The sequence below is a fragment of the Bos grunniens genome, chromosome 26 (assembly GCF_055505025.1).
Source record: "Bos grunniens cultivar Pamir isolate PY7600 chromosome 26, Bosgru_T2T1.0, whole genome shotgun sequence".
NCBI classification, from domain to species: Eukaryota; Metazoa; Chordata; class Mammalia; order Artiodactyla; family Bovidae; genus Bos; species Bos grunniens.
Window position 1 is genome coordinate 32,518,738 of NC_141190.1, and position 12,628 is coordinate 32,531,365.

Genomic DNA, 12,628 nt, shown 5'->3' on the forward strand with positions numbered 1-12,628 from the left:
AAAATTAAACATCCTGATAACAGTGAGTACTAATGGCTTTTATTTCCATTGCAACTGCTTTCTGAGATGGATAATTCCCTTTTAGATTTTCATGAGTTTGACCCAGAAATTGGATATTCAAGGCATTAAACATACAGGAGCCTGGGCTGCCAAGAGAACAGTAGAGTCTATTTAAGGATTGGGCTGCCACAGGCAGCTAAGTGTCTTGGGAAAGTGAGTGGAATTTGAATACAGCAGCTCTGCCACTCTGCTGCAGACTGGAAAATCAGATACTAAGACAGACGCCCCAGGGGCTGTGCTTGGGTTTGGACATAGGTGCTAATTTCAGTGATGAGCAGCTTTTTGGGCAATGATTCCCACGCCTTGAACTATTGCTTTTTTATTCAGCCCAGTGAAAACATTCAAATTCAACTCAGCAGAAATTGACAGTCTACAAACATCATCATGTAATAAAAGAAAAGAATGTTTTAACAGCCCAACAAGCAGGATGACAGCTTCTCAGAACAATGGGAAATTTCTAAAATTGAATATCCATGGCCATCTTAAAGAGCTGCTACTTTGTCCTCAGTTCTTATGTCACCATAGACTAGAAAAACCTCAAAGACCAGCACCTATCTTCAGTCTGGAGTCTGGGTACTGTGAGCAGCCGCTGAAGTTGTGTGAAGAATTAGGCTTGAGACTCAGCTTAAACAGAGAAGATATTCCAGGGCAAGGATAGGGAGCAGTGAGGGGGTGAAAATGGGGGGACAGCAGTTTCCCTGAGAATAAGCTGCTCTGCTCTATGGAGGCACTCTGTACACTGCGAGGCCACGGTACGTTGCTTGCTTAATTACCCATCTCTTCCATTGGGCTTTGAGTTCCTTGAGAGCAGTGTCTGCCTTGTTGCCCCGAGTCACAGAGCTAATTAGATGTGGTTGTGTGGCAAGGGGGCACTGGAAGGAGCAATGGCAAAGTATAAGGGACACACTGTACTACTCCAAGGACCCATATGATCTGAGGATTTGGAGGGCACATTTTCTATTATCTAATCATGCATGCAGTTTCTGCCTGCTGGAGTGAAAGGGGCTCCACCTCCATCCTACCTGGCAGACTCATCCTGAGTATCAGCCCACAAGATAATTAAAATGTGCCCAGAGGAGCTTGGTGGGGTCCGGATTGCTGCTGCTCGGGGCAGGTGCCAGGGGACCACTGAGCGATGGCTCAGGTCGCATCCCTTGATCCCTGAAGCTGTTTGGGCAGGAGCAGGGCTACAAGTGGGAGCAGCCAGCCTCCTGCCCACTTGCTGCTCGATCCTCCTGTTGCCCTACTGCCAAGACTGAGAAGCATTCTCAGTTCCAAGGTTTACACTTTTCCCAGGCCCTTGTTCCTCATAGTCACATTCTGGAATTGACTCAAAGGAAAATGCCACTGACACTGTTACCAGGAGCTCCCAGAGTGAAGCTCCCCTTCCCTGCAGAGAAAGTCCAGCCCACAGGCAAATGGATGTTGCTTTCTTTCAAGACTCATTTTGGGTGTTTTGTTTTGTTTGGTTTGGTTTGGTCAACCTGATTTCTGGCAGGATGCTGAAGCCCAATAGACAGAGCCAACCTCAGCTGAACTTCCTGCCAGCCCCACTGGCCACTGGATGGAAGCCAGATGCAAAGCTCACCCAGCAAATGAGCTGAGAGAAGGGGAGGATAGGATGGGGAGACTGCACAGGAGCCCAGGAGTGATGATTGAGCATTTTCATTAGCTGACTCAGTGTGACACCAGGAGCCCCGTCAAACATCTGAAATATTGCTCAGCGGCTGAAGAACTAGGTTCCACGTTGATGGGATTAGCGATGGTGTGGGTTCTGGGAACTGAATTCTGAAGCTGAGTTTCCCATTGCAAACATCCTGCCATTTTCCTCTTTTGACCTGTTGGGGAGAACTGACCTCAGGGTACCACTTGCTATTTAAAGTCTTATTGGAAATGGTCTTGTCTAGTGTATTATTTACGGGATGGCATCTCTTTTCCTTTCTCAACATCCAGTCTTCTGTGACTCTCCCACCAAACAGGGTCTGAAATTCTGAATCCAGGTGAAAACAGTTACGTGCCTTAAGATATCAATCCTGCTGCCTGCTACCTATTGCCATGCCTGCTCACTTCAGCCATCACTGGCTAGAACACTGATGGCCCTGGGAGGTCCTATGAAGCCTTGTTGTGACCAGCAAGCAACAGGTGGGAGTTGGCTAGCAGACATGAAAGCAGAAGAATGAAGCCCCAGCTAAGGGAGAGGGAATGGGCAGAGAATTGATTTGTTTCTGAAGGTCATGGGCACAAGGTCCCCAGTGGGAAGGTGGAGAAGAATTGAAGATGTTGACACTGTTCTTTCAGGAACCTGAGACTGACCATTTCCTTTCATCACTCTTTGCAGGCTCAGGCTTCCCGTCACCTCCCAGAACTTCTGGCTTTGTCTGGAAAAAATGCTAACCAGCTCCTTTACAAGAGCTGTCACTGAAGCCCTGGCCAGAGGGCTCACAAAAGACACTGTGTGCAGTGGGACGGGAACGTGGTGCTCCTGGGAGGCTGAGTGGGTGGGGAAGGGGGGCAGTCTGAGTGCACTGCTAGGCAGCCGGAGATGATGATGCGCCCGCCCCGAAATACTCGCCCCTCCCCTGCCGCTCTCCTCCCAGCCTGTCCATGCTTGGCATTTCACCTCCAGAGATGACCGCCCCGGGTGGGTTAATCATCCAGGATGGAGGTGTAGGAACCTGGGGGAGGAAGACACAGAGAACCTGTTTTCTGCACCTCCAGTCACCCCTGCCATCCCTGGGAAGGGGTTAGGGATTTTCAGCTGATAGAAACAATCCCAGGGGAGAGAGGATACTGGACTCCAGCGACCAGCCAGCTCTTCCTCTATCCTCCTGGAGTTTGCGCCCGCCCCTCTCCAGCAGAGGAGGCAGCCAGGTAGAAAAGCACTGGACAGGGAGTCAGGAGGCTCCTGTTTCATCTGCCTCAATCCTGCTGCAGGTCAAGGAATCGTCAAACACCAGAGAGCAGCAACTCAGTCAGGAATCATTCAGCTCATCAAAGAGGACTTTCTCAACTAGCTCTCCACCCTCGTCTGAATCAAGTCCTTTGTTCTTGTTTCTCATCACAAATGGGAATGACCTATTTATTTATGTGATTGTTTTGTTCGTTTGTTTACTACCTCTCATCCCCCATCCTGTTGAACTGTAACCTCCCTGAGGGCAGGGAGCTTTCTCTGCCTCATTCTCCACTACATCCCAATGCCCCTCACACAGTAGACACACACTGCTATTTATTGAAAGCAGAGTCTCTATTACCAAGGTAACCCCATGAAAGAAGTCTTAGAACCCTTTTACAGATGAGGAAACAAGGGCTTAGACAATTTAAACAGTAAGTGGAAAAGGCAAACATCAGCCGTGGATCTGAATGGCCCTTCCCCCATGCTCTACTACCTTTGTAACAAAAATTACCAGATGACCAGACAAGGGAGATACCCTTAAGCTGTGGGCATTGGCTTAGGCTTATCAGGCTGTGATGCTGTAGGACCAGACGCCCAATATGGCTGGAAAAGAGGAGGCGGGAGGAGGGAGAGGGGTCTCTTGAGAACAGAGAGCAGCTCAAATTCAGTGTCCCCAGGTTGGTGCCTGGTCTCGCCACGTCAGGTGCTAGATCAGGATCAGGAGCCATAAGTCTGTGCACTGGGCTCACCCTCTACCTCTTCACATTTCCCTGAAAATTATGAAGCGGAAGCAGGATTCACTTTGATGAACTTCTCAGACCAATGACTCTGAACAGTCTCAAGAAATCCAGCGGGCTCAGTAGAGAAAACTCCCTGGGAACCACCCAATGTCAGCAGGAAGAACAAACTCCCATCCTGTGGGGCAGCTTTATGGGACTAAGCCCTGATACCCTCCCACAGCGACTAACAGCAGGGACAACCTGGATACCAACGCCTGAGAATTAAGACAACACAGATGGAAACATCTGGAGATTAAGACAGCCACGGAGACAGGAGAAGGGCAATGCACTCGGCATGGCTATTTCTTCATCTAAAGTGCATAGGGAAAAATCAGTTTTAAGAATAACCATTTACTATTCATCATTTAGTTGCTAAGACATATCTGACTCTTTTGTGACCCCCATGGACTGTAGCCAGCCAGGCTTCTCTGTTCATGGGATTTCCCAGGCAAGAATACTGGAGTGGGTTGCCATTTCCTTCCCCAAGAGGTCTTCCTGATCCCATATCAGGATTGAACCCATATCTCCTGCATTGCAGGTGGATTCATTACCACTGAGCCACCTACCATAAAAGGCTTCTTTTCCACTTAATGCCAAAATAAGGTTTTTTGTGTTTATTTTTTTTGCATCACATCCCCCCTCCTCAGCCACCTCCAGATAAACCTAACAATTAGACAAGACAGAATCCATCCTTTCGTCTCTCTTTCATCTTCACTCCAAGAATGGTTGGTTAAGTCCCTCCTCACACCACAAGGAGCCCTGCTTCCATCTGTAGCAAGGAAGTTCTTTGACATCAAGCTCTGTCTGTCTATCTCAAGCTCGAAACACACCACTGAGGTGGGACTATGATGAGGGCAAGAATGGACAAAGCACATCAAACACAGATCCCAGACAAAGTGGGAAACAAATTCTCCTAAACAAGGAACTCAGTCCACTCTTCCTTCTCTGATGCCAATATCACAAGGATCGGTACCACCAAGAAACACTTCTGAAGATCAGATGTGACAATGTTTCAAGCTGAAGCAAATGGATTTCTCAGCAAGTGTGAAAAACCCTCTCAGCAGTGAGCCAGGGAGGAGGATGACAAAGAGACCAAGGAAGCAGCTAGACCTGGAAGGATTTCATGGGGACAGCAGCACGCAGCCCTAATGGCGGCGCATTACCTACCATTGCACTCACACCTCTCCAGGTGCAAACATCTCATGCCTTGGCTCTGCCTTTCCATAGAATTCAAGATTCTGACATCTCTTTCCTTCTACTTCCTTCTTCCACGTCCTCTGCCTTTCCCGGGCAGTTCTCCACCCCAGCCCTGCCCCAGCCCTCCCACCCCAGCCCCATTTCCTAAGAAATCAGAATCCCCTCCCCACCCTACCCCCAATTTTTTTGTTTAAATACCTGTATCCTTGACTCTGTGCTGATTGAGGAATTACTTCCAAACAGCTGATGAGCAAAGCCGATGGAGATTCTGAAGAAGACTGCCCCAGTCTGAGTGGGGAATGAAAGAAAATCTCTGGGTGCTTGTTTGTATGGCTAGAAGTGGAAGGACTTTGGGTGCTCGGTAGTAACCTTGGGGAAAAAAAAATCCCCAGGCAGCAACAAACTCTCCCAACACAGTTGTCAAACACTGCAGGAGGAGGAAGCCCTCTTTGATCAAATAATAACCAGCCAGAGATAAGGCCTGCTACGCCGAGCCCAGCCGGCCAATCACATACTTCCTTCCCACTGCACGGACAAACAGACCCAGGCTTCTCACTCACCCCCGAGTGAGTTTCAGGGCTTGTGATAATTTAATGATGCTGCCACTGATGTCTTCTGGACTTTGCCTGGCCGGGCTTTCTGACTAGGAAGTGACGCTTGCAACTCAGGAACCTCACTCTCAGGGGAGGCACCCGGCCAAGGGGCTGCAGCTGAGGACCCCGCGTGATCACGTGACACCCGGCTTCCCACGCTGGCGCTCCCACCTCACCGGCGAGGGGTGAACATATTTGACTCATGGACTGTGACCCAAAGAGGTGGTGGGGACCCCTGTGACTCACCCTCGTGTGTTTGAGATGCTTCACAGGCATTTCTTAGGGGTCCTTTGTTAGCAGTGACTTTGAGCTTTTCTCCATCCTCCAGCCTTCCCAGTCACCCTCCCCTTCCAATACTATCATTGCTCCCTTAGGCCACAGAGGTATAGATAGAGAGAGGGTGGGTTCTGGAAACTTAACAGGCCTTGGAGTGAGTAATGGCCCTCCAGCTCTTTTCCAGGTCACTATGAGGTTCTTACAGGCCCTGAGGAGATGTAACAAACCCTTCAGTAGTACTGTTATATTAAAGATTAATATCTAAAGGAACCTAAGGAGCACCCTCTTTGGCTTTTTTGTGTTTTTATTTTTTGATGTGGACCAGTTTTTAAAAGTTTTTATTGAATTTGTTACAGTATTGTTTCCGTTGTATGTTTTGGTTTTTTGACAGCAAGGGAGGTTGGATCTTAGCTCCTCCACCAGGGATTGAACTCGTACCTCCTGCATTGGAAGGCAAAGTCCTAACCACTGGACCATCAGGGAAGTCCCAAGAACCCTTTTGTTAGTAACACTTAGCATCACTACAAACAAAGCCAGTAGAGGTGATGGAATTCCAGTTGAGCTCTTTCACATCCTGAAAGATGATGCTGTGAAAGTGCTGCCCTCAATATGCCAGCAAATTTGGAAAACTCAGCAGTGGCCACAGGACTGGAAAAGGTCAGTTTTCATTCCAATCCCAAAGAAAGGCAATGCCAAAGAATGCTCAAACTACCGCACAACTGCACTCATCTCACACGCTAGTAAAGTAATGCTCAACATTCTCCAAGCCAGGCTTCAGCAATATGTGAACTGTGAACTTGCTGACGTTCAAGCTGGTTTTAGAAAAGGCAGAGGAACCAGAGATCAAATTGCCAACATCTGCTGGATCATGGAAAAAGCAAGAGAGTTCCAGAAAAACATCTATTTCTGCTTTATTGACTATGCCAAAGCCCTTGACTGTGTGGATCACAATAAACTGTGGAAAATTCTGAAAGAGATGGGAATACCAGACCACCTGATCTGCCTTTTGAGAAATCTATATGCAGGTCAGGAAGCAACAGTTAGAACTGGACATGGAACAACAGACTGGTTCCAAATTGGAAAAGGAGTACGTCAAGGCTGTATATTGTCACCCTGCTTATTTAACTTACATGCAGAGTACATCATGAGAAACACTGGACTGGAAGAAACACAAGCTGGAATCAAGATTGCTGGGAGAAATATCAATAACCTCAGATGTGCAGATGACACCACCCTTATGGCAGAAAGTGAAGAGGAACTAAAAAGCCTCTTGATGAAAGTGAAAATGGAGAGTGAAAAAGTTGGCTTAAAGCTCAACATTCAGAAAACGAAGATCATGGCATCCAGTCCCATCACTTCATGGGAAATAGATGGGGAAACAGTGGAAACAGTGTCAGACTTTATTTTTCTGGGCTCCAAAATCACTGCAGATGGTGACTGCAGCCATGAAATTAAAAGACGCTTACTCCTTGGAAGGAAAGTTATGACCAACCTAGATAGCATATTCAAAAGCTGAGACATTACTTTGCCAACAAAGGTTCGTCTAGTCAAGGCTATGGTCTTTCCTGTGGTCATGTATGGATGTGAGAGTTGGACTGTGAAGAAGGCTGAGTGCCGAAGAATTGATGCTTTTGAACTGTGGTGTTGGAGAAGACTCTTGAGGGTCCTTTGGACTGAAAGGAGATCCAACTAGTCCATTCTAAAGGAGGTCAGCCCTGGGATTTCTTTGGAAGGAATGATGCTAAAGCTGAAACTCCAGTACTTTGGCCACCTCATGCGAAGAGTTGACTCATTGGAAAAGACTCTGATGCTGGGAGGGATTGGGGGCAGGAGGAGAAGGGGACGACAGAGGATGAGCTGGCCTGATGGCATCACTGACTCGATGGACGTGAGTCTGAGTGAACTCCAGGAGTTGGTGATGGACAGGGAGGCCTGGCATGCTGCGATTCATGGGGTCGCAAAGAGTCGGACACGACTGAGTGACTGAACTGAACTGAACACTTAGCATCGATTTTAGGGCATTTCATCACCCCCAGTAGGAACCCCTTTCCACTAGCAGTCATTCCCCCTCCCCCAACCTCCCCATCAGCCATCACTCAACAATATGTATTCGGCATCCATCGCTGGAGGAGCGCCAGGGGTGAGTTCTCCACCCTCATGAAACAATGTTATAGTACAGGAGGCAGCAGTTTTAATAGAGTTCTCAGTGCATGGAGCCAATGGCAGGGCAGTAAAGGGGGCTTGTCACAGAGGATCTGCTCCCCTCCCAGGGCAACAAGGGAGAAACCAGCAGCGGTGCAAGGGAAATGGACTCAAGTCAGAGGGCTCTGTGCAGCCAAATCTTCCCCAAGGGAACTTCCTGCAGATATCTAGGAAGGGAAAAGAGGGAAAAGAAGGGAAAAGACTAGGGGGGGGGGGGGGAGAGGAAAAGCAAAATCGTATCTTCTCTCCTTAAAAAAAAAAAACAAAAAAAAAGACTGTCCTATATATATTGGGCTTCCCTGGTGGCTCAGAAAGGAAAGAATTCACCTGCAATGCAAGAGGCCTGGGTTTAGTCCCTGGGTTGGGACAATCCCCTGGAGGAGGACATGGCAAGCCACGTCAGTGTTTTTGCCTGGAGAAGCCCCATGGACAGAGGAGCCGGCAGGCTACTGTCCATTGGGTCACAGAGTCGGACACAACTGAAGTGACTAAGCACAGCATATATATATACAGTCTTGTGAAGAATAATTCCCGTACGATGCAATTCTCCCATTTAAAGTATATCGTTCAACAATTTCTAGTATATTCACACAGCTGTACAGAATCAGTTTTAGAACATTTCATCACACACCACCCCCCGACCAAAGAAATTTTTTTCTCATTAGCAGTCATTCCCCATTCCTGCCCTCCATTCCCAACTCTGCCAGCTCTCGGCAACCACCAACCCACTTTGTCTCCCTCCGATTTGCCTCTTCTGGACGTTTCACATAAATGGAATCATATACTATGGGGCTTTTGTGACTGGCTTGTTTCACTTGCCACGATGTTTTCAAGGTTCACTTCATTGCTTTTTATTACTAAATAATATTCCATCGTAAGAATATATGACAATTTGTCTTTCTATTCATCCATTGATGGATGCTTGGATTGTTTCCACTTTTTTTGCTGTTACAAATAATGCTGCTGTGGACATTCACGCTCACATCTCCACTCCCTTTTTCCCCTCAAATTCACAATCTCATAGCAGGGGAATAAGAAGGGAACAAAGCAAGTGAGAGAACTAGCTTTTGAAAGACATCTCTCTAACTGGAAGGTAGATTAGCACAACAGTGGCTCGGCCTCCTATCTGTGTACATTTTCACAACGCGGAAAGCACTGTCGTATATTCTCTCTTGGCATATAGTCTCTCTTCAGCCCTAGGGATGAGGGAGGTTTCATGTCTATTGCCATTTTAAAGATAAGATCATAAAGAATAAGAAAGTTGAGTAACTTGCCAAAAGTCACTCAGTAAAGAACTGAGCCAGAATTGAGTGCTCTGTTCTTTTACTCCAGCTCTTCACACACAAAACAGGCTTTATTCTTCTGTTATATACTCAGACTTGGCTTCCAAGATGCATAGCTCAAGGGCGTAGGGGTGCAGAGGAAGAAGAAGAGAAATGAAAGAAAAAGAGATTTGGCATTATTTATGGAGAAAGTGGAAATTAGGCCAACAAATAGTTGTCATTGTCTGCATTTAAAAAATTTGTATTTAAGGCTCAGGAAGATTAAATATCTTATCTAAAGGCACAAAACTAGTGAGCCAGCCATTGCTGATTTAAAGGCAACTACGTGATTTCCAAACACAGAGCTCTTGGTTATTCAGATGGAAGGATTAACTTTGGAGAGAGCGCTGCAGGTAAGGGTGGGCCTGGGTGATAAAGAGGCCGTACACAGTAGGGAGTGCAGAAGGGGGTAAAACAACACGAGAGTCTGAAGATGCAGAGAAAAGACAACTATGGAGGAAAGAGCAGTAAAGCAAAACAGAAAGAATGTGGAGCGAGTCCAGTTGAAAGGCTGGCCAAGTTCCCAGCTTGTCCCGTGGCCAGGAATGTTTCATCCAAACCCTTGCAGTCACTTGATAAACAATATGAACAGATGTTCTGGGTGCAACAGTGTGGGAAAAATATCAACCAGGGACAGAGCTAGAGAATCCATCCAGCTTCTCATCCCCTGTCCAGTCCCAATCGAAGAGCCCAGCCCTGCACCACCCAAGAGGGATTCCCCCAGAAGCAGGTGGGCAAAGAACTCTGTGGGGGAGAGATGAGGTCAAACAGACCGGGTGAGCACAGGTGATGGCTGGACACAGCTTACCTCCCTGTGAGGTGGGGATTCCAATGCAAAGTGCTTCTCACCTGGGAGTAGGGATGACAGCATGAACAGCAGGGGTGTGGGCATGCCAGAGGTCTGGAACCAACCAGGCTTCTCGTGGCTCTGGCTCTTGACTCACTGCACCAAGACCATGCCAACCGTACTGGGTTTCCTTGGGCCCATTATCTGCAGAATTCAGTACACAGCAGGCAAACCACTGTCAGGAAAAGTGGGTTAGAAAATCTCTTTAAGGTCAGGAAGCAGACCTAAACTAGTCCCAGGCCCCTCAAATCTGTGAGCTGTCTACAAGATCCACTTCTGGAAAATGATGGACTATCTTTGGAAAGTCTGCATCATGGGCCAGGTCCCAATAGACGCTTTCCCTGTCACATTTTCTCTTTACAAAAACCTATAGGGTAGAAATGGGCTTCCCAGGTGACTCAGTGGTAAAGAATCCACCTGCCAAAGCAGGCAATGCATTCCCTGGGTTAGGAAGATTCCCCTGGAGAAGGGAATGGCAACCCCCTCCAGTATTCTTGCCTGGAAAATCTCAGACAGAGAAACCTGGCAGGCTACAGTCCATGGGGTTGCAAAGAGTCAGAACAACTTAATGACTCAGCATACATGCATGCATAAAGTAGGGTTGCAAAGAGTCAGAACAACTTAATGACTCAGCATACATGCATGCATAAAGTAGGGTTAGGAAGATTCCCCTGGAGAAGGAAATGGCAACCCCCTCCAGTATTCTTGCCTGGAAAATCTCAGACAGAGAAACCTGGCAGGCTACAGTCCATGGGGTTGCAAAGAGTCAGAACAACTTAATGACTCAGCATACATGCATGCAGCACCCATTTTGCAGAATAAAGGGGTGCCCCGGTGGTTCAGATGGTGAAGAATCTGCCTGCAATGAAGGAAACCTGGGTTCAATCCCTGAGTCAGGAAGATCCGCTGGAGAATGGAATGGTGACCCACTCTAGTATTTTTGCCTGGAGAATTCCATGGACAATCCATGTGGTCACAAAGGGTCAGGCACAACTGAGGGACAAACACTTTCATAGGATGAAAAAGTAGAGCTCAGAGAGATTAATTAGTTCACTTGAGGTCACACTTAATGGGTGGCAGAGCAGGAACTTGAGCCTAAGACCATCTGACTCCAAAGCCTATAATCTTTCTATTTCTTGTTACCACTCTTTTCTTAGATTCATTTTTTTCTGTCTCTGACAAGTTGCCACTTATTCCCATTCTTCCTTCAGTGATTTTTCTAGCACTCCCCAAATCATGTGTGTGCATGTGATATATAACATACGCATCTAAGTTCATACTCATACGGATCTGTGAGAATATGTATCTGTGTACACATATTCACATTTATGCCTCCTGCTTTTAGCTATGTGTGTTCTGTTGCCTTCATAGAAGGGAACAAGTGCCTTTTCTTTTAACTTCCTTGAGGCTGTGGATAAGTCTGTCCTGAGACGCCTGAATGGATGTCAGCTGTTGGAAAAGACCCTGATGCTGGGGAAGATTGAAGGCAGGAGAAGGGGACGGCAGAGGAAGAGATGGTTGGATGGCATCACTGACTCAATGGGCATGAGTTTGAGCAAGCTCTGGGAGTTGGTGAAGGACAGGGAAGGCTGGCATGCTGCAGTCCATGGGGTTGCAAAGAGTCTGACACAACTGAGCGACTGAACAACAGCAAAACCAAGTAGAGAAACTGGCTCCTGTGATCAGGCCAATTTCCCTACTGCAGGCATCTTCTGAAGATCTGGTCCTGGGATGGGGTTTTCCTAAGGGTTTCTGAACCTGAAACTCAGGCTTAAGATTCTCAAAAACAGAATTTTCAACAAACAAGGAAAGATCAGAGAATCCTGGCCCAAACCTAGAACCAGCAAAGGCAAACACTGGTCCACAGTGAAATGGTTCTACTAACCTCAGATACGGCGCTCCCAACTTCTGTATCAAGATACGCGATCTTGGGCAAGTTCTTAAGTGGAGTCCTCACCACTAGACCACCAGGGAATTCCTTCATCTCCTCATCTTTAAAACAGGTGTTTCATAGGATTGCTGTAAGCATTGGCTGCGTTAAGATATGTAAGTTCTTAGAAGAGAGCACAGCATGTGCCAAGCTCACAATAAATGTTGACAACGTACCCTCTCAGGTCCACTGGAGACTCCTGACAAATCTGCCCATGGAGCTTCAAGCTGTGGCTCTCCACTTCTCAAGCCAACCTATCTGGCAGTAGTCGGGCCAGACAACTTCTGAAAGCTTTTGTTCACAGGAGCAAGTTTGCACTCTGATTTTAGCCTCTTCTCATTTCAACAGTTGATGGCATAGTCCTGCCTTGAATATGAACTTTCAGTGCCTCTGCAGTGAATCCATGCACTGGGATCGGGTCCCTGAAACCACAGATTCTGGAGAAAGATGCTGCTGCTTCTGAGTCGCTTCAGTCGTGTCCAACTCTGTGCAACCCTATAAACGGCAGCCCACCAGGCTCCCCCATCCC

General features: G+C 47.4%; 1 protein-coding gene across 4 annotated transcripts in view; it reads right to left on the reverse strand.

Annotated features, from left to right (window-relative positions):
* Positions 1 to 10,310, reverse strand: part of GPAM (glycerol-3-phosphate acyltransferase, mitochondrial) — a 72,636-nt gene extending 62,326 nt beyond the window's left edge. For 2 of the 4 annotated variants that reach the window (XR_015155787.1, XM_086379016.1), the window contains exon 1: positions 5,128 to 5,569. Coding sequence is in view for 1 of the 4 variants with exons in the window: in XM_086379011.1 (XP_086235137.1) it covers positions 10,172 to 10,214 (43 nt within the window). In the remaining 3 variants the exon portion in view is untranslated. Of the gene's footprint in view, positions 1 to 5,127; positions 5,570 to 10,171 lie in introns of those variants that run through there. The other 2 variants (XM_086379011.1, XM_086379017.1) reach the window with 2 other exon arrangements.
* Positions 10,311 to 12,628: the final 2,318 nt, after the last annotated feature.